This window comes from Canis lupus, chromosome 19, assembly GCF_048164855.1.
Source record: "Canis lupus baileyi chromosome 19, mCanLup2.hap1, whole genome shotgun sequence".
Taxonomy (NCBI): domain Eukaryota; kingdom Metazoa; phylum Chordata; class Mammalia; order Carnivora; family Canidae; genus Canis; species Canis lupus.
The window spans coordinates 53,860,485-53,881,468 of record NC_132856.1 but is presented as its reverse complement, the minus strand read 5'-3'; the positions used below and the strand labels follow the sequence as shown (position 1 = coordinate 53,881,468).

General features: G+C 52.6%; 1 protein-coding gene across 2 annotated transcripts in view; it reads right to left on the bottom strand.

The window, feature by feature from the left end:
* ARHGEF18 (Rho/Rac guanine nucleotide exchange factor 18) overlaps nucleotides 1–20,984 on the bottom strand; it is an 85,479-nt gene that overhangs the window by 59,301 nt on the left and 5,194 nt on the right. For both annotated transcript variants that reach the window (XM_072787401.1, XM_072787400.1), the window contains exons 2-10: nucleotides 14,797–14,918; nucleotides 7,892–8,148; nucleotides 7,017–7,167; nucleotides 6,251–6,365; nucleotides 5,301–5,358; nucleotides 4,949–4,993; nucleotides 4,368–4,445; nucleotides 2,898–3,000; nucleotides 2,628–2,769 (exon numbers count right to left, since the gene is read on the bottom strand). In XM_072787401.1, coding sequence (XP_072643502.1) covers nucleotides 2,628–2,769; nucleotides 2,898–3,000; nucleotides 4,368–4,445; nucleotides 4,949–4,993; nucleotides 5,301–5,358; nucleotides 6,251–6,365; nucleotides 7,017–7,167; nucleotides 7,892–8,148; nucleotides 14,797–14,811 — 964 coding nt within the window. In that variant the 5' untranslated portion in view covers nucleotides 14,812–14,918. The remainder of the gene's footprint in view (nucleotides 1–2,627; nucleotides 2,770–2,897; nucleotides 3,001–4,367; nucleotides 4,446–4,948; nucleotides 4,994–5,300; nucleotides 5,359–6,250; nucleotides 6,366–7,016; nucleotides 7,168–7,891; nucleotides 8,149–14,796; nucleotides 14,919–20,984) is intronic.

Below are 20,984 nucleotides of genomic sequence, written 5' to 3'. Positions count from 1 at the left end.
CACTGCTGAGGCAGCTGGACAGAACCCAGGAGAGGAGCCAAGCGCTTCTTTTGCCGGGTTCACGCCGGCCAACCAGGCCGAGATCCTTCCAAGCCAAACTCACTTCAAAACACCCACAGTCTGTGGTCGGGAGCCCTCAGTTCCGAAACAGGGTGGCAGGGTCCCCACGTGACCTGGCTTCAGTTTAAGTCCATTTTGCCATGGTCAAGAGAGAGAGCACGACCGGGAAATTGGAAGTTCCAGAAGTGCAAGGACATGCTTCATCAGAGGTCAGAAACCCTGACCCAGGTACTTTTGAGGTCTCAATGGATGTGTAAATGTTCACTCTCTGAGTTCCTATGACTTTTGGACTTTATTCCAAAGGCAGTGGAGCCATTGAAAATTTTAAGCAGGTCCTTATTTCTATAGCTGTCTTGGTTATAGAAACCTTCAGGTTGACACAGATCTCCCCTAAATGTAGAAACCAACTTTCTCAAGGAGCTTGGCAACAAGAAGAGGTATCTCTTGTCTATCTTTTATCTTTCTTACCATTGTACATTTATTATGTCCTTCTCATGGGTCAAGGACTCTGCTGAGAGCTACAGAGACACAGGGAACGTAAGTCTATGACAGTGTTTCTCAGTCTTGGCACTGTTGACAGCTGGGGCTGGGTAATTGCCTCTTGTTGGGGGCTGTTCTGTGAATCGGAAGATGTTGAACAGCACCCCTGGCCTCTATCCACTTAGGTGCAAGCAGTACCCCAGTCCTGACCACCACAACAAAAATGCCTTCAGATATCGCCAACGTCCCCTTGGCTGAAAGCAACTGGCCTAAGAGACACTCAGACACTGATACAGTCGCCCAATCCACAATCCAAGCTTCCTGGGGGAGGTGGCCCTGGCTTTGTCCTAAAGGGTGAGTAAGAGTCAGGTGGCCAGAGGAGTTCCAGGAACAGCACTGAGCGAGCAAAAGCGCAGGTGATGTGTATGGGCAGCCAGGAGACTTCGTGGTGGCTGAGTAGTGGAAGGGAAAAGTGATAGGTAAGTAAGGTCAGGCCATGGAAAACCTCAGAGGTCAAGGTCTGGAATGGTGTTCTGTCCGTGGGGCTGGCCTCTGGGAAACCATCTCAGCTTTACCCTGGGGACCCACCTTCCATAATTACCTGAAGTGTGACTCATTCCCTGCTCTGTTTAACTTACTATAGGGCTGCTTCCTCTAAGGGACGGATAGTAACATCTGGCTTTGAATACCTCCAGGGGTAGATAGGCTTGTGGCTATACCTGGGAGTTGTCTGCTCTTAGCATGTTGGGAGTGAGCCACAGCTGTTCTGGCCTCACAGACCTCCTACACAAGTGTGGGATCTGTGGTCAAAGCCCATGGTTGTGGGTCTGCGATTTAGATGCTAGCTTTCACTCAACAACACATGATGAGGAGGAGGAAGAGGATGGACGCTACCATTGCCTGTATATACCAGGCACTATGCTAAGGGCAACCCATATACTTTCTTTTACATAAACCCAAATCTTCTGTAACCTCAAATTCCTGTCCTGAAAAATCAAATGTTGTATCCAGGAGGTGGGGGGCTTGATTGCCACCATCCTGAGAGTGGGCTGGATTGAATTACTTGCTTCCAAAGAATAGAGCATGCAAAGGGGGAAATAAATTAATAACCTGGCAGGTATTATCTTAACCAGGGGATGAAGGTTAACATCCTCAGGGACGTGAGATCGATAGCACTTACCCCCTGATTGGATGAGGCAAGAAGTTTCCTGAACCCATAACCTTGTCTGATTATGAGAAAACATCAGACAAATCCAGATTGGGGGGGCGGTCATCCTAGGCACCTGCTAATATTTCTTGAGGCTGTCAAGGTCATGAACAATAAGGAAAGACTGAGAAACCTCCACGGCCCAGAGAGACCAGGGAGACAGGATGATTAAAGACAACACGGTATTCTGAATTGGGTCCTGAAACCGAAAGAACCCAAGTGGAACCATGAAACCTGGTGACACCTGAGGAAAATCTGCAGCTTAATTAATGATGCTGCACCACTGTTGATTCCTAAGTTGTGACAAACGTGCTGTGGTCACAGAAGATGCTCCCATGCCGGGAACTTGGGTGAAAGTTAGAAGGGCACCCTCTCTGCTCTCTCCACTTTGATGTGATTCCAAAATTAAAAGTCGAGGAGAGAAAAGGGGTTACCCACCCTCTCTTGGGGGGGGGGGGGGAGGAAGAGTTAGTCTGTTGTACCAAGATAGTGCCAAGCGTTACATGGGGATTGTCGACTATGGGGGGTTGTCAGCGTCCCTACCCACCACCTCCTGGGTCGTTCAGGGGCCAACTGTACAATTCTGTTCTTCGAACCTCCCAGACTGTGGTATTTTGTGAGGCAGTCCTTGCTGACTAATACACTGCCTGAGGGGTTTTCCAGTGACAAAAGCTGAGACTTGGAGGGCCATGAAATAACGACAGGGTCCCTGCTCTTAGGGGCCTGGTGCTCTTCATGGAGCTGAGGTCAGCCCCCACTTGGCAAGAATGAAATGGGATGAGGATGCAACAGGCAAAGGAGGCCACGAGAGAGAAGGAGAGGCAATCAAGGAGAGAAAGTGGCTGCCAACCAGAGGGCTGGGCCGGGCCACGGGACTTACCAGAGCTCAGAAAGGGTTTGCCACACAGGGGGCAGCTGGGGTGGCCGAGGAAGGTTCCCTGCGCCAGCTGGTGCCCGTTGATACATTCCTTCCTCTCTCTAGCATCCTGACCCTTGTCCTTTGCAGGCGTTGGGTTCTTCCCCTGTGGGAGGACAGAGGTGAACCTTAGAATGCCTCGTGCATTCGGACCTACCTCGAATCACAGGATCCAGGGCCAGGGGCCTACGGAAAAGCCGTTGAAGGGGGAGGGAGGTGCCCCGGCCCCCTGACCTTCTCCTTCTGCCTGGTGACCCGACAGCGCAGGGAGCTCAGTCTGCGCTTCACCCTGGTGCTCCTGTCACTCCGCTCAGTCTTGCTGGCACCGTCCTCGCTCCTAAGGGGTGGAAAGATGAACGAGGAGGGGAAGAGGGGCAGCAGGGACCTGTCCTGCAGGTTGCCCCTGGACCCCACCTAGCATTTGTCTCCTCCCCGCGGCCCCTAGTCCCGTTACATTTCTTCTGAGGTCCCTGAACTCTCCCTCCTTCCACCTCTCACTTATTCACTCAACAAACATTTATGGATGATTGCAAAATTCCAGGAACTGGGGAGCCTGGGTGGACAGAGGGGACTGTGACATGGTCTCGAGCTTGGGGTCCCTCAGCAGGCCCAGGCTGGAAATCTGGGCTCTGTCTGTTTCTGCCTCTTCCTTCTGATTCACCCCCGACCTCAGTATCTAATCAGCCTAAAAATCCTGCTCCTTCTTCCTTTGGGGTATCCCTAAATCCTGCTCCCCTCTTCCCCCTAACACCCCAGTCCCAGATCACTGTCACGCCTCTCCTGGATCCCTGACACTCCCTTGTTTAATAAATATAGTCGACCCTTGAACAACCTAGGGGTTAGGGGCACCAAGCCCTTACACATGAAAAAACCATATATAACTTCTGAGTCCCCCATACTCATACCCTACTGTTGATCAGAAGCCTTGCTGATATGCCAACGGTCAATGAACACATATTCTGTATGTTATAGGTATTAGATTCTGTGTCCTAACAATAAAGTAAGCCAGAGAAAAGAAAGTTCCTTGAAGAAAATCACGAGAGAAAATACATTTACAGACCTATATTCTATTTATTATTAAAAAAAAATCCATATGTAAGTGGACCTATAGAGTTCAAACCTGTGTTGTTCAAAGATCACAATTTATTTAAGTCAGTATTTATTAAGTCAGTATTTATTAAGTCAGCGGTGAACAAAGCCAGCCCCTGCAGAATTTATTCACTGGAGGGAGACTGCACACCTCGGGTCTGCAGCCCCTGCCCGCCCCCCAGCCCTGTCTGTGCTCAGCATTATCAGTCACCTAGTGTCACCAAGGTGATCTGGCCTCTGCTGACTCCCCTCACCTTCCCTCTGCCCAGCCCCGCCTGACACCATTCCTTCGGCCTTGCCCCATCTCCAGGAAGGCGCCTCTTTATTTCCCCCATCCTTCTCTCCATGTGTTGGTGAACTCCTACTACTCTTTTGTTGGAAACCAGCTCAAGCTGTCACCTCCTCCAGGCAGTCTTCCTCTGCCCTCCCAGGGTGTATGAGGAGCCTCCCCAGGCCCCACCACCACCCCTGCCCTGGCAGTTCCCTTGAGAGAATGGGGGCTCGGCCTCCTGCCCCCAGCTTAGGGACCCGCACAGAGCCCCACTGGTAAGCATGTGCAGAGACAGTGCAGGCCCCGGCCCAACGCTCCCAGCTGGGGTAGCTCAGCATACTTACTCAGACAGGAACTCAAACCAGGTGAGGTTTGAGTGGCCTCCTGCGGGGCTGACGGACAAACGAGCTCTCTGCCGAGCCCTGCAGGGTCAGAGGGGACAGAGACCTGGGTCAGCGGCCCCTCCATCCCCATCCTGCCCCATCTCCTGCCTCTCTCGCCCAGCGCTCCCATGTGCCCAGGAGCCACATCCCATGTGCCCAGGAGCCACGATTCCTCCCACCGTGGGCTCTATCCATGGTCACTGTGGCTGGTTTTCCAGCAGAGGGTGGTAACACATCCTGGTCAGACAAAATCAGCAGGTCAGGAAGATTTTCTAGCGAATGGCAGTGTCTTGGGCAAGAGGCACCGATTCACATTTGTGCGAAGCTATCTCATGGGCTCGCTCCTCCCCGACTCGTGTCCCCTGCCCTTTCGCACATTTGTCCCTCCCCCACCTCTCCTGTCCCTGTTTTTTTCCCCCCTGCCTCCCCGTCTTCTCCACACCTGTCTCCCCACCTATCCACTCCTACTCTGTTCCCTCTACTTGTCCTCCCCAGCTGTCTTCCCACCCCTGCATCCTCACACCTGCCCGCTTCCCACTCACCCGTGGTAATGTCGAAGTTCTTCAAGCACCTGCTGGACAATCAGCCTGGGGCAGGGGGGCAGGGGAAGTGTGGATAAAAACAGCTCACAGTTGCCCCGGGGTGTAGACATATCCCCCAAGACGAGCTGTGATTGCCCAACCAGGTCCCGGTCCCGATGCAGACCCTGACCAGGAGACCCAACCCCTCCCCTGATGCTACATCAGAACCTGAGAGGCCTGTGTCTCTCCTCTGGGGAAAGGATGGTGTGGGAGAGAGAAGATGGAGGTCAGGGGGGGATTCGGGAGGGACCCCAGCCTTGACCCCGTGGCTGTCTGCTGGGGTCCCCTCCCCCACCATGAGGCAGACACTCACACATGCTCTGGTTCCACGTGGTCCTTCTCCATGCACTCCAGCACCGGGGGCGCCAGGCCTGGAAGCAGCCCCCACCCAGGAGGTAAAGGTGAGGGGCCTCTGCACGGGCCCCCTGTGTCCCATCCCTGCAGAACTAGAGACTGTCCAGATGGGGCTCACCATTCGGGGAGGGGAGGCGCCAGGAGGGCAGTGAGCCAGAGCTTGGAGGTGAGCCCCTGTGTCCCCAGAGGGCTTCTGATGTGCTAAGCACTTTGCACATGTGCACTCAGTGGACACCCCAAGTAACCCTAAGGAGATATGCTCATTGTTCCATTCTCTCTCTCTCTCTTTTTTATATTGATTTATTTTAGAGAGAGAGAGTGTGCCAACGAGAGGGAGAGAGAATCTCAAGCAGACTCCCAGCTGAGTGCGGAGCCACCATGAGGCTCCATCTCACGACCCTGAGATCAGGACGTGAGCCAAGGCCAAGAGTGGGACGGTTAACCGACTGAGCCACCCAGGCGCCCCTAATTGCTCCATCCTTATAAAGAAAGCCACAAGGCTCAGAGACTTGCTAGAAGTGCTAGGTTTGGGTTTAGACGTCAGGTCTATCTGATAGCAGAAAGACTCAAGCTCTTAGGAGATTCAGAGATAAAGAGGGAGATAAAGAAGAGGCCAGAGGTAGAGACAGAAGAGCCCTAGGGGAGCAAGGAGATGGTGGTGGCACCGCCCACTCTGCCTAGAGGCCCTGGGGGGAGAGGAGGGGCAGATGTGGGCTGCCTCTCCCCCACCCTGCTACCGCCCCCCTCCCCAAGGAATTCTGCTCAGTCCCTGCACATGGGACCCTCAGCCCCCTCCAGGAGTAGCCCTTTCCCCTCTCAGGCCCATCTGGGGCCCCATCCAGGGAACCCCCCAGCAGAAACCCCCTACCCTTCTTGGTTTGAATGAGGGAATCCCCCAGGCTGGGCTACCTTGAGGAGCTGGAGTGGGCACCTCCAAAGCCCGAGAGATTTCCAGGGAGCTGATCTCATCGAAGGACAGGGGAACCGACCGTGACCTCACTCTTTTCTCAGGGCTGTCACATTCCTGCGGGGAATAAGCTTCTCGCTAAGCCAGGGAGGCAGCCCGGGCTGCAGGCAGGCTCCCTAGACAGAGGGTCCACAGCCCCAGCCTCCGGGCGCAGGTAGGGCTCCCCTCAGCCACAGGGCATGGGGATGGATCTCCGTAGCCATGGCTGAGGGCTGGAGCCAAACCTTCCCCAGCCATGGGCTGGAGTCCTGGCCAAGGACTACCCCGGCTCTGGACTGGAGCCCCAAAACTCTATGCTCCAGATTTCAGCCCATCAGGGATTTCTCCCCAGGTCGTGGTCCTGGGCAAAGATGCCCCAGCCACAGGCCACAGCCCTGAGGCTGGAATCTCAGACCTGAGACCGGATCTACCCAGCCATGGGTGGGGCTTCCTTCCAGCTGCAAAGATGGGGAGACCAGCTCCCCTGCCTCCTAGATCATGGCTTGTGCTTGGAATTGAGCATCCCCTACTGTGGACCCCACCCTAACGAAGAACCCTCAGGCCTGGGCTGGAATCTCAGGACTTGACTCCCCAGTCCACCCCATGGCCAACCCCGCTGTGACAGGTCAGTCCCACCAGCTTATGGGTAAGAAGCTCCTTCCCACCTGTCACACTGGCCCCTGGGCTCAGACTTGTGTTATTGTCGGGGTGGCTGCAGGTTGCACCCACCTTGCCTGGGTGCTCTGCTGGGGTCCCAGCCCTGGACAGACACTCTTTGGTCCAGGCCTGCAGATCCTCTCCTGGCTGGTTCAGAGCAAGGCTGGCCAGTGTCCGAGGGAGACAGGGCCCCTCGTTCATAGCCGAGGCACTGAAGCTGAGCCTGGTGGAAGAAACGAGGAAATCAGGTCTTTAGTGTGTTTCTTCCACCTGGTGGTAGCTCCAGGGGCCTGGGGGAACCTGCCGTGGATCCTTCTGGGGCAGGGAGGAGTGGTCAGAATGCAGAGAGGTGTTCAGTCTCCCTATATCAGAGGGGTGGCAGGGGGAGCCTTGCTGGGAACTTGCAGGGACATCCATGTCTTTGCGTGGCAGACATGACAATTTTACACAGAATAGATTTCTATTTGCGGTGGCTTGGGAGGGGTTGAGGGAGGCAGGTGGGGGTGGCTAACGTACCCCCTCTGCTGTTTGGGGCTCCTGCTGTGTGTGAAGTCAAGCACACGTCTGTTTTAATCACAAGCGCATCTATGGCTTTGTGCATCTGTGTGTGACCAGTGTGCTTGTCACACGTTTGGGCTTTTGTGTATGGGTTGGAGTGGGGTGCGTGTGCAAGCCTGCAGGCATGTATACCCAGTGTGTATGGGCAAGTGCTCGTGTTTGGGGTTGTGTGTGCCTGCAGCGTGAGCACACAGTCTTCATTTTGGGGTTGTGCACGCTTACTCGCTCAGCGAGCGCTTGCCTGTGCTGAGGACTTGCAAGCCCCCACAGGCTCTGTGTATCTCAGGAGGGGGTCCTTTGGGCTGCCTGTGACAGTGCAGACACCCCGGTGTGGCTTGCAGGGGGTGGGGCCCTGTCCCCTCCTGGGAGTGTGTCAGTGGCGGGCTGACCTTTCCCAGCTCTCAGAGCAGCTCCGTGACCTCTCCCAGCTGCGTCTCCGAGGCAGGGTCTGCGGCTCTGCTGAGCTGGAGAGCGTGGATTCTCCTCCGGCCTCTTCGCTGGTGAGGCCACTGTCCCTGGGCCCCTCTGGCTGGCTGTCGGCAAAGGCCCCAAGGCCCAGGTCCTGGAGATACTCGCTGCCCTGCAGGGCTCCCAGATCCAGGCTGAGGTCCTCCAAGCTGTCGCGGAACTGGGGAATACCATCCTCCTGCAGGCCAGGGTTGGGGGAGAAGAAGCTGTTGACCCAGGGCAGCAGAGGCCCCAGCCCCAAGTCCCGCCATCGCCCTCCGGTCCAGCCTGGGCTCAGCACCCTCCTCATGCCAGGTGGGGGTTTGTCCCCTTAGCACTCTAACCTGTCCCTCAAGGCCTCATCTCAAAGAAGGGGCTGGAAGTCCAGGCTTCTAGCCCTGACTCCACCTCACTAGGTGACTTCCCCTCTGCTAGGCTTAGGAAAGGGACGTAATGACCTCTGCCCTGCCCCCTCCCCCGACTAGTTCAATGTTCAAAGTCTCTGAGTGCACTTTGTAGAAGTGCTGCATGGAGTGGAGTCACCCTGGACGCTAATGGCAAGAATTCAGGCAGTGTCGGGGCTCCCCGTCACGCTCCCGGGCTGCTTGAAGCATCTCCTCATGGGGCTCTTGGCTTCCCAAGTCTCCCTCCCTGGCCGGGACTGGGGTGAGGCAAGTAAGGACCTTGCTTCAGGCACAAAATCAGACTGGGTGCCCTCTCACCCAGAAATCCAGAAACATCATATGTGGGTGCGCATATAAGAGTAAAGCAAGGAGATCCACAATGGGTGCATTGTCAAAATGTGAAATAATGACAGTATCGGGCCCCTTGTGCTTGTACCACTCACCTGGCTCATGGCCCCTATTCCTGGCCCTGCTCCCTCCTACCAGAGTCTGGGACACCTCAGCGCATAAGCCAGTAGCTTCCCCTCCCCAACAGGTAGATGTCCAGGGAGCACATGCCTCATGCCACCACCCACCGTGAGGCAGTAGTGTGCCAGGTGCTGGTAGACACGGAAGGTGCACAGATGTGGACCGCCACTCGCCAGGAGCCGCAGCCCCAACATTGCCACCCCGAACCAATTGCGCCTTATCCCTAATGCCACAGCAGCCCCACCAGGGGGCATTGTTATCCCACTTTCCAGATCAGAAGACTGAGGCTCAAGGAGGAAGGAGGACTCCCCCTGGATCACACCACCAACCAATGGCAGAGCGGGACTCCAACAGGTCTGTCTGGATCCAAGCCCCATGCTTGCTTGCTTGCTTGCTTGCTTGCTTGCTTTTAAAGATTTTAATTATTTATTCATGAGAGACACAGAGAGAAAGGCAGAGACACAGGCAGAGGGAAAGCAAGCTCCATGCAGGGAGCCTGATGCAAGACTCAATCCCAGAACCTTGAGATTATGACCTGAGCTGAAGCCATGAGTTGGATGCTTAAGCAATTGAGCACCCCCCCCCCCCCCCCGGTGCCCTGAACACGCAACTCTTGATCTTGAGGTCATGAGTTCAAGTCCCATATTGGGCATAGAGATTACTTTTTTAAAAATTTATTTATTTATTTATGATAGAGAGAGAGAGAGAGAGGCAGAGACACAGGCAGAGGGAGAAGCAGGCTCCATATGCACGGGGAGCCCGATGTGGGATTCGATTCTGGGTCTCCAGGATCGCGCACCCTGGGTCAAAGGCAGGCGCCAAACCGCTGCACCACCCAGGGATCCCTAGAGATTACTTTTTAAATGAATAAATCAAAAGATTGGTGATGATGTTAATAACTGTGATTAAAAATAAAAAGTCCCCCAGTGACCCTTGGGTGGCTCAGCGGTTGAGCATCTGCCTTGGGCCCAGGGCGTGATCCTGGAGTCCGGGGATCGAGTCCCACGTCTGGGTCCCTGCAGGAAGCCTGCTTCTCCCTCTGCCTGTGTCTCTGCCTCCCTCTCTGTGTCTGTCATGAAAAAATAAATAAAATCTTAAAAAAAAAAAAAAAGTCCCCCAGGGGCACCTGGGTGACTCAATTGGTTAAGTTTCTGAATTCAGCTCAGGTCATGATCTCGGGATCCTGGGATTGAGTCTTGTGTTGGGTTCCCCACTCAGCGTAGAGTCTTCTCCCTCTCCCTCCATCCCTCCCCAACCCTGGTGCACACGCTCTCTCTCTTTCTCTAATAAAGAAATTAAATCTTAAAAAAAAAAAATCCCCTAGGGTACGATTTCCAGATTAAATACATGGCCCTCAGTTAAATTTGAATTTCAGTAAACAACATATATTTCTGTAGCATAAGTACATCCCAAAACATTGCACTATTTGACATTCAAATCTAACTAGACATCCTATAATTTTGTTTGCTCAATCTTGCAACCCTAACCCTGGGCCATTTGGCCAGGGAGGGCCAGTCCTCAGCAGGCAAAGGAGAACAGAGAAGCCCCTGCTAATGCTTGGCATCAGGGATTTTCAGAGAAGCTTCCAATTCAAAGTTGAAGGTCCCCAGAAAGGGGAGGAGCTATGCAGGATCTGGCTGTTCCCTCCTGATCTCACCGGCTTGGAGCTCTCCATAGTTTTTACCCCTTCTTCTCTGTCACTGTGCTAAAATAGACACGACATAACATTTGCCATTTGGACCATTTTTGAGTGTGCAGCTCAGCGGCATACACTGGAAACTTCTAACCTGCTGCCTGTCTACGAATTTGCCTATTTGAGGGACCTCGTGTAAGTGGACTCCTACAGTATTTGTCCTTTCGTGTCTGGCTTCTTTCACTTAGCATTAATGTTTTCAAGTTCATCCATATCCTAGCATGGATCAGAACTGCATTCCTTGGGGTCCTTGGGTGGCGCAGCGGTTTGGCGCCTGCCTTTGGCCCAGGGCGCGATCCTGGAGATCCGGGATCAAATCCCACGTCAGGCTCCCGGTGCATGGAGCCTGCTTCTCCCTCTGCCTGTGTCTCTGCCTCTCTCTCTCTCACTGTGTGCCTATCATGAATAAATAAAAATTAAAAAAAAAAAAAAAGAACTGCATTCCTTTTTAAGGCTGAATAACACTCCCTCGTCCGCAAGGAGCGCGTTGTATGGACAATCAGCTAAACCACGTGTTGTTTACCCATTCATCCCACGATGGACTCCTTTGGCTGTCGTGAAGCCTGTTGTCAGCACTGTGCTATTTGACATTTAAATCTTTGAATTTGTTTATTTTTTTAAAGATTTATTTATTTATTTATTTATTTATTTATTTATGATAGACATAGATAGAGAGGCAGATTCACAGGAGGGAGAAGCAGGCTCCATGCAGGGAGCCCGATGTGGGACTCGATCCCGGGACTCCAGGATTGTGCCCTGGGCCAAAGGCAGGCACTAAACCGCTGAGCCACCCAGGGATCCCCCAAATCTTTGAATTTGAATGTGGGTACACAAATAGCTATTCGAGGCCCTGCTTTCAACTCTATTTATTAGAGAGAGAGAGAGAGAGAGAGAGAGAACATGAACAGGGAGCCCAACACAGGGCTCGATCTCAGGACCCCGGGGTCATGACCTGAGCCAAAGGCAGACACTTAACCAACTGAGCCACCCAGGCTCCCCATCCTTGCTTTCAGCTTTTTTGGGGTAGATATCCAGAAGTGGAATTGCTGGAGTGGGCAGTGTTTCTGGGTTTGACTTCTGGGGCACACACTGTACTGTTCTCATGGCCTCCCTTTCTTGAAACTCTCCTTTGCACTCGTTGATCTTTGTCCTTCCCACCTCCCTGGCTGCTCCTTCTCTGCCTCTGCTTCTTCCCTCTGTCCTTTTATACACGTGGGTCCCTCTTCCTCTGTCTCTGTGGGAGAACCCATGTCTCTGGTCCTGCGTGCTCAGGCTCGCCTGCCCCTCCTGTGACCTGGGCAGCAGCCTCCTGGCGGGTCTCCCCGTTCCCCAAATCACCCCAGTCCCACCCCCGGTGCCTGGACAACCTCTAATGACTCCGTCTCCTCTGCCACTGCCCGAAAGGTTTTCTTGTGTCTCTGGTTTTTATCCTTCTGTAAATATAAACATGTCAGGACAGCCTCTTGGCCTGGACCAGGCCCCCTCTCCCTCTCCTGCATCTGGCCTCCCTCACCGGAGGCAGAAGTGGGAACTTGGCCAGAGCTGGGGGTGGCAGGGGTGGTGGGTGGCTGCGGGCACAGGCTGTCCTAGCTCCCAACAGCAGGTATGGGGTGGGGGCGCGAGGGAGGCCTCACCCTTTGCTTGGGAGCCTGAATCTATCCTCCATAAATATTGCCTGAGTGAGAAAAGGCGGGAGTCGGCCCAATGAGGGCCTTTCCAGGCATCTGACTAATCAGTGTATGGCGGCCCTGACACCCCAGAGAGGATGCAATAAATCCAGGCTCTTGCTGCGTGGATCCTGGGGAGCCTTGGGGGATGGGCTCCCCCGGTCAGACTCAGAGGCGAGCTGTCCCAGGAATGCTCACTCTGCAGAAGGGCTTAGTGTGTGCAGATTTTGGTAGTACACGGATAAACTGTTTTTTACAAGTGTGAGTGGTTATTTATTTCATGGTAAATTAGTAAGCCATGGCCTGCCAAAGCAACTTTAAGCACACTGTTTCTCTAGTTCCATCTTATCAGATAAGAAAGGAGATTGGTATCAAACAAAATAGCAAATAAATGACAGGGCAGATGATTCTTGATTGGCTCAAATGGTAGAAAAACTGTAGTCAAGGTTTGCACCCTCGTATCATTTTTATTAGCTCAGAGTGACTTCGGGCAAGTCCCAAACCCTCTCCAGGTCTCAGTATTCTCATCTGTAAAGTGGGTGCGGTGCCGCCTTCTTGGAGGATTACTTGCTGTGTGGGTACCATGAGATGATGTGTGCACCTTGCAAGCCCCGGATCAGGAGAAGCAGATCTTACAGTGGTTGTTGTTTTCATATTTTGGGAGTTAGGGCTGTTCCTCTGAGGAAATTGATGGCTGTGTCAGATGCAGTCACACAGTCCATCCCCTGCCCTCCTGGAGCTAGTTGGAGAAGAGTGGTGGTTTAATCCAGCTATTATAATCAAGTATGATAGGATGTTCCGGGAAGCAGGCTGAAGAAGAGCTGCGGGGGGGGGGGGGGGGTGTCCAGCTGGGCCTGCTGGGATAGGAATTCTGGATTGGAACTTTACCTAGAAAATCTCCTCTGGGGTCTCCTGGGTGGCTCAGCAGTTGAGCATCTATCTGCCTTCAGCGCAGGTTATGATCCCCAGGTTCTGGGATTGAGTCCCGCATTGGGTTCCCTGCAGGGAGCCTGCTTCTCCCTCTGCCTATGTCTCTGCCTCTTTCTCTGTGTCTCTCATGAATTAATAAATAAGATCTTTAAACAAAATCTCTATTTTAAAGTGCAAAACTCAGGGTAATCATTGGTGTAAAAAACCTACAAAGTACAACTCAATTAGGAAAAGCTAGACAATCTTTAGACAGCTTCCATAGCCAAAACAACCCCCCCCCAAAAAAACCCCTATTTCCAACCACATAAAATTAGGTCCACATGACATGTAAATGGTCTCTTGAACTGGCCAAGTTTCACACATTGGTCACGTTTCGTGTATTTTAAACAGATTTACATCTTGGGTTGCCTGGCTGGTTCGGTCGGTAGACCACCTAACTCTTAATCTCAGGGTCGTGAGTTCAAGCACCACGTTGGGCATGGAGTCTACTTAAAACATAAAAATAAGGAAAAAGAGAAAGAAAAAACCTACAACTTACCAGTTAGGAGACAGTAGGATTTCAATAAGAAGTCCTACTAAATATAAAGACAAAGAAAGCAAGGAAGAAAGAAACAAACCAGGGGGCCTTCCTGGAGGAGGTGACAGCGAATAAAGCCATGTGGAACAAATAGGAGTTGGCTAGGCTGAGGCTGCAGGCAAGGGCATTCCAGGGGACTAAAGAACAGGACATTCAGAAACCTGCAGGCTTGAGAGGTCCCAGTGCCTTCCAACACCTGGCAAGAGTTGCTTGGGGCTGCAGGTGTGGAGGGGGAGATGGGGCCCATCAGCAGGCCTGGTTGGTCAAGTTCACAGGGCTCGAGTGATGGGGAGGAATGTGGGGACCGGGACAGCGCTTTCCATGGCCTCTGGCTCAGGTGACCAAGTAGATGACAATGACAGGGATGCCGGTGGAGGGGCTCATGGGGGAGGGGTAGAGCCCGGCCTTGTGTTCCCCAGGTCCCTGCCTCCCCAGGCGCGCAGCTCCCCCATCCCCACTTCACCTCCCCACTGCCTGCAGCCTATGGGTTCAGTCCAAAGCCCTGAACGAACCTTGAGCAGACCCTCCTTCCTTAGTGTGGGGGGCGGGGTAAAATGCCACCCAGAGCCCCCTTCCGCGAAGACCTGCCACCCCAGACGCTAGGAGGGCTGTCAGCAGATGGCTGTCGGCCCCTTCCTGGGTAGCCCACAGGCCACGACTGGTTGATGCGGGGACATAATGGTTCACCCATCTCAGCCCAACCTGAGACCACTCTGCAGGGATGTTCCAGCTCGGAGCCTTCCATGGAAGTTTTTTCTTCCCATTTCATCCACCCATCCACATCCCCACCCCCATCTAACCTTCTTTTCTTTGTCCCATCCATCCATCCATCCATCCATCCATCCATCCATGTATCCATCCCATCAATTCTTCCTTCTGCCATCCATCCATTCACCTGCCTTCTTCTTATCCCTCCTTCCCTCCTCTTGTTCCAGGAAGGATTCCAGTCTCCTCACCTGTCGAATGGGATCATAACTACCTTGCCAAGTCTTAAGGAGAGTTCTCTGAACGCACACAAGGTGCCTGGTAAAGCGCACGCGCTAAACAAAGTGTACTTGCTGCCACTGGGGTCATGTGCTCCTGCCCGTCCCAGCCATCAGACACCTGCCTGCTCGTCCTCCATGCTGGGGAAGTCTGGGTGCTCGGGCCTCCAGGGTCCGCCGCTGCTCTCGGTGGCTGAGGCTGCAGCTCCAGAGTCAAAGGGCTGGACACACGGCTTGGGCTCAGAACCTGTGGAGAAAGGAGGGACAAGGTGTCAGGGCCAAGTGGGCAGGGCTGAGGGGCGGGAAGTCTGAGTCCTGCACCTACTACTGCTTTCCCGGGGCTCAGTTTTCTCTGTAAGATGGGGTGGTTGGAGGAAGATGGTCTCGATGATTTTTAAGCCAGCATACCTGCCGTCACCTCCCTGTCCTGAGCCTGTGGTGGACATTTGTATCCAATCAGGAGGCTCTTTCCTGCTGATCGTTTATCCCTTTAAGATCCCACCCCCAAGGCCCCATTTCCAGCCACTGTCTTAGGTTAATCAGAGTGGACTCCTGAGATGATACCAGTTGGTCGCTCCTGCTCTGGCTAAAAAGCCCTCATTCAGTACAGTGGGTCCTTAAGATCAGATGCAAGTGCCCAATGCCCACATTAATAGGGTCTCTAATGGGGGGACTTCAGTCTCCCTCGGCCCCCATGTTGTATTTGGAGTTTCAGGGGCTGCTGGGTGCCATGGGGTAGAGGAGAAAACAAGAACTTTAGGGTCAAGCGGACTGTGTCCTTTGCCTGGACCTGCCACTAAGGGTTGTACGTGTTCTCTGGGGAAGGCACCTCGAGGCTGTTTCCTCACCTGGGAGATGGGTGTGACAGTGCCTCTCAGAGCTTTGGGGAGGATGAAGGACCCCAGCATGTGTGGTGCTGGGTGACCTTCTTTGCTCTCTAGGTCAGGAGGGTGTTCTGGCTTAATATCAGGTCTTGGACTGAGCCCCTTGGAGAGGGTCCCCTTTTTCCCTCCCCCTGCCCCTTACACCGCAGCTAGAGTGGTCACCCCTGCCTATTCAAATCCTTGCGGAGGCTCCTCGTTGGCTGCAGGAAGGATATTGAGACTCTTGGCCTGGCCACTAATGTCCACCAGGATATTCCTTCTGTGCCGTGTCCTTGCTCCCTCCGGACTTGCTGCATGAGACCCTCCCCTCCACTCCTGCTCTAAAGCTGCCTGCCTGAAGACCTCACCGTATTCCTTTCAGAAATCTCTGTCCACCCCAAACCTATGGTGCCTCTCTCGTGTGCATTTCATTGCCTCGACATCTGGACTCCCTTCACTCCTCCATCCCCCTTCCAAAGACATCCCAGGCTCTGCAGAAACCAGGGAGGTGACAGGAGCGTGCCTGGAGGAGAAGCCTGGGGAGGTGGGTAGGGGTGGAGGAGAGAGGATACCAGTGGAGGGATACATGGAGGGGCTGATCAGACCAGGACGTTCTAAGTAAGAGCAATGATGGCTTCAGGTGGGGCTGAGTTGGGGTGGGGGAGTGGATGTCCGGTGCTTTTGGAAAGTGCGGAGTTAGGTAGGTAGCTTGGGTCCCCTCTGGCTGGGTGACCCCATGTCCTGGTTTGTTGGGCACAGTCGTACTTAATGTTGAGCCAGGGTAATTATGAGCAACACCTCCTTTTCCTTCTCCAAGGGGTCTAGCAGAGGGGAAGGCTAAGGATGTCCCTCTATTCCAACGGGGCTGTCTGCACCCACTCACATCCCCTGTTCTCCTGGCTGTGGATCTGCGAACACTGCTCCAAGTTTCGGGACCCTGAAGCACACACAATCTGGAGGAGCCTTCTTTTAGGAAAGAATATGAGACTATGAATATGAAACTGTGAATACAGAATTGCCAGGGCCTTGGGCACCCGGGTGGCTAAGCAGTTAAGAATCTGCCTTCAGCTCAGGGCATGATCCCGGGGTCCTGGGATCGAGCCCCATATCGGGCTCCCTGCGAGGAGTCTGCTTCTCCCTCTGCCTATCTCTGTGTGTCTCATGAATAAATAAATAAAATATTAAAAAAAAAAAAAAAGAATTGCCAGGGCCTCTGAACACGAACATCAGAAAACAGTCAAGTCAAACAGAAAACAATATACACGCTTTGTGAATAGATGGGTGACAAGGGGGCAAAACCACAAGGACACTGGAAAACTGTGTGGCTGTCCCTTAAAAAAGAAAATCACAGAGCTATCACGTGACCCAGCCACCCCACAGCTAGGGATAGCCCCTCAGGAAATGAAGACGTGTGTCCACCCAAAAGCTAATACGTGACCACTCGCAGCAGCACTTTTTATAATAGAAGGTGGAAATAACCCAGCTATCCACCCCTGGGTGGAGAGATACACAAGATGTGGTATAGACATATAGGGGAAGAGTATCCAGCCACTGAAAGGAATAAAGTTCTGGGGCGCCTGGGTGGTGGTTCTGAGGGTCTGCCTTCGGCTCAGGGCATGATCCCAGTCCCAGGATCGAGTCCCACATCGGGCTCCCTGCAGGAACCTGCTTCTCCCTCTGCCTGTGTCTCTGCCTCTCTCTGTGTGTCTCTTATGAATAAATAAGTAAAATCTTAAAACAAAAAAGGAATGAAGTTCTGATGCCAACTACAAGGTAGGGATCAATCTTGAAGACATAAGCAAGGCAGTCAGTCAACAAAGAGCACACGCTATCCATTTGTAAAAATGTCTGGAATAGAGGAGTCCATAGACACGGAAAGCAGATTTGTGATTGCCTATGGCTGTGGGGGGGACAGGGTGGGGGGTGTAGAGTGATAGCTAGAAGATATGAATTTCTATTGGGGGGATGAAAATTTTTTTTTAAGATTTTATTCATTTATTCATGAGACACACGGCACCTAACCGTTGAGCCACCCAGGGATCCCCAAGATGAAAATGTTCTAAAATTGATTGTGGTGATGGGTGCATAACACTGTGGATGTACTCAAAGTCATAGAATTGTACACCTTAAGTGGGCGATTTGTGTAGTGTGTGAAGTCTATCTCAGTGAAACTGTTGCCAAAAAAAAAAAAGCCGGGACCCCTTGCAGAATTTTGATTGTGCGGGTGCCTTTGGGCTCCAGCTCTATTTCCTTCAAGGTAGATGAGCCTTTGATGTCCGGGCCTGCCACAGTGTGCGAGAATGTTGTCCTTGTTCCCACCATCCTTGCTTTCCCAGGCGGACCGACGGACTCAGCTCTGCTGTACCTCGTTTGGGTCTTGTATCTCCTGCCTTCCCCACCCTGAAGCCAAGGCAGCCTGTATGACTCAGAGAAATGTCCGAACAAAACAAGCAGGCTGTGAAGGAGAAAAACCAGATGTGGGGGTGAGTCTGGGAGGCTGATGCGAGCCTGAGAGGGGAGGAGGAGCTGGCCCAGGGGTCAGTTCCATCCCTTGACCAAGCACCCCAGGGGCTTCAGGAAAGACCAGCCTGCTTCACTGGGCAGGGGCCCCATGGAGGCCTGAGGCCTCAACAGCCTGTACCTTGCATCTGCAAACTCTGTGGGTCTGGGACCCACAGGCTGAAAGTGAAAGGTCAGAATGAGTTCGCTCTTTCTATGGAAGCTTCTGACCCAAGAACTGGCTGGGCTGGGCTTTGATGATGAACTCAATTCTCATCCTGGTGTCCCTTGCTGAACCCCAATCTTTGTGTCGCCAACTATAAGCCCTGATCCCCAGAGTCATAGACTGAACTTTGAACCAGGTATCATAGACTGAGCCCCAATCTCAATATCAGAGATTGAGCCCCATCTTGGTGTCATAGACTGAGCCCCAGTCGCAGTATCAGAGACTTAGCCCCATCTTGGTGTCATAGACTGAGCTCCAATCCCAATATCATAGACAAGGCCCCATCCTGGTGTCATGGACTGAGCCCCAATCCTAATCTCATAGGCTCAGTCCTGATCCTGGTGTCATAGAATGACTTCCCATCCTAGTGCCACAAGCTGAACCCTGACACTGCTCATAGACTGAGCTCTGACTTTAATGTTGAACAGTGAACTCTGATTTTGCTGGAAGATTCTCTTCCCTCAGGCTCCAGTCATAGTCTCCAGTGGACACTGATCATTGCTGCCTAGTATTCCCACCTATACCCCAACCTCAAGATGTCAGGACCAAACTCTTTGTTTTCTGTCCTCCTCCTGTGTCCCTGTAGTAATGTGACTGCACTATCTCCCCAGTGATCTGGCCAGAAATGGGGAGACCAGTCTTACCTCCTCACTACCCCTCAGGACACCAAGCCCTGTCAATTTGATCTCCCTGACATTTCACCACTCCATCCTCTCTTCTCCTTTCCCCTGCCACTCTGAATGTCAGCCCCCATTATTTCTCTCCCTACACAACCACAATTCTTGTTGGGGTTTTCCCACACAAACGATTGTCAACCATAATTTCACTGTGATTGGTTTACTTGTTCCTTTCTGGACCAGGAGTTCCATGGGTCAAATCTGGCTCATCACCTGATTTTATAAACAAAGTTTTGTTAGCACAAGTCATGCCCATTTGCGTATATATTATCTATGACTGCTTTCATGTTATCACAGCAGAGTTCAGCAATTGCATCAGAGATCCCTGAAAAGTTGAAAGTATTCACTCTTTGGCCCTTTATAGAAAAAGCTTGTTGATCCCTGTTCCAGACCATGAGGTCCATGAGGGCAGGTACTGTGTCTGTCCCACTTTTACATCCTCAAGCTCCAAGTGGTAAAATCTTATGTGTATTGATCAGTTCCTATATACCTTGCCTAGTGCTAAGTCTGTCATGTAAGAGGCAGAGGTTGGGATGTGAACCCCGGTGTTTCCAACTCCAAAGCTGGGGGTTTATAACCACCAGGTTAACCTGTGGTTAGCTGATGAATGGGTGGGTGGGTGAATAAATGATTGGATGGATGGATGAGTGGATGGTTGGATGAATGGGTAAATAAACTGTTGGATAGATGGATAGATGGGTGGATGATAGTTAGTGGGCTGGCTTGCTGGATGAATGAATGGATGGATAGTTGGATGAATGTGTAGATGATTGAACAGATAGACGGTTAAATGGGCAGATGGCTATATAAATGGAGATGGATTCTGGATGCATGAATAAATGGGTACTAGCTGGCTGTTTGGTGGATGGATGCATGGATAGTTAGATGGGTGAATGGTTAGATGGTAAGATAAGTGATGGTTATGTGGTTAGATGGATGGATGGTTAGATGGGTAGATGGATGGATGATTAGATGGATGGATGAATGAGTGGATGGATGGATGCATGCATGTGCACAAATACATGGATGCATGGATGGATGGTTGGCTGGCTGGTGAATGAGTGGATGGATGGTTAGATGGATGGATGCATGCATCTGTGCATACATGCATGGGTAGATGGATGGATAGATGGATAGTTGAATGGATGGATGATTAGATGGATGGCTAGACGGTTGGTTAGATGAATGCATGCATGGATGGACGCATGGATGCACGGTTGGATAGTTGGCTAGCTGGCTGGGGGATGGACGAAAGGATGGATGCATGCATGCATAGATGGATAGTTGGGATAGATAGTGTGGCAGCGTCCAGAGCCAGTGAGGCATTACATTCGGGAGATGCCATTCCGAGGGGATGAGGGGAGAGAGCTATAGATGGAGGGGGGATAGAACAGAGTCGGAGAAGCCAGGCAAGAAGGAAACCAAGTTAGGACACAGAATGCACTCATTATGCATTCAGTGGGGGAAGCTGCAGTGGCAGGTCCCAACCACCCTTTCCTCAGCTTTGTTTGCTTCCCCAAATCCAACCCCATCATTTTCCCAGAAAGTCCCATTAGATGACCAGATGGCCAGTTACAGAGCTTAAAGGGGCACAGAACCTCCCTCTTCCTTCGTGCCTCCCTAACTCCCCGGAGCTAAATAAAGACTCTGCTCCCCAACACCATGGTTCTCTCTAAGGAGTCTGGATTTAGGTAGGCAGCCTCTTCCACCATCAGCCCCTGCAGCACCAGCCATAAAAGGGTGTAAGAGTCACTGCTGGTTCCCTGAGCTCACTCCCCCACCTGCCAGCCTGTGAATCAGTCTCAATCTGCCTGGGCCGGAAGACGGGGTGGGCAGAGAGGCCAGGAGTGGGTGGAACTTCATGAGGATCTGGGTCACAGACAGGCGTCTTGCTGGGCCATGGGTGATGCACGAGTCCTCTGGTATGGCCATCCACTGGTGGATTGAAAAACCCTCCCCAGGCCCTGCAGCTGCCCACCCTGGCAGCTTTGCTTACTGGCCGGAACACACCACAGAGGTAGCCTTGGAATAGAACTGTCTGCAAATCC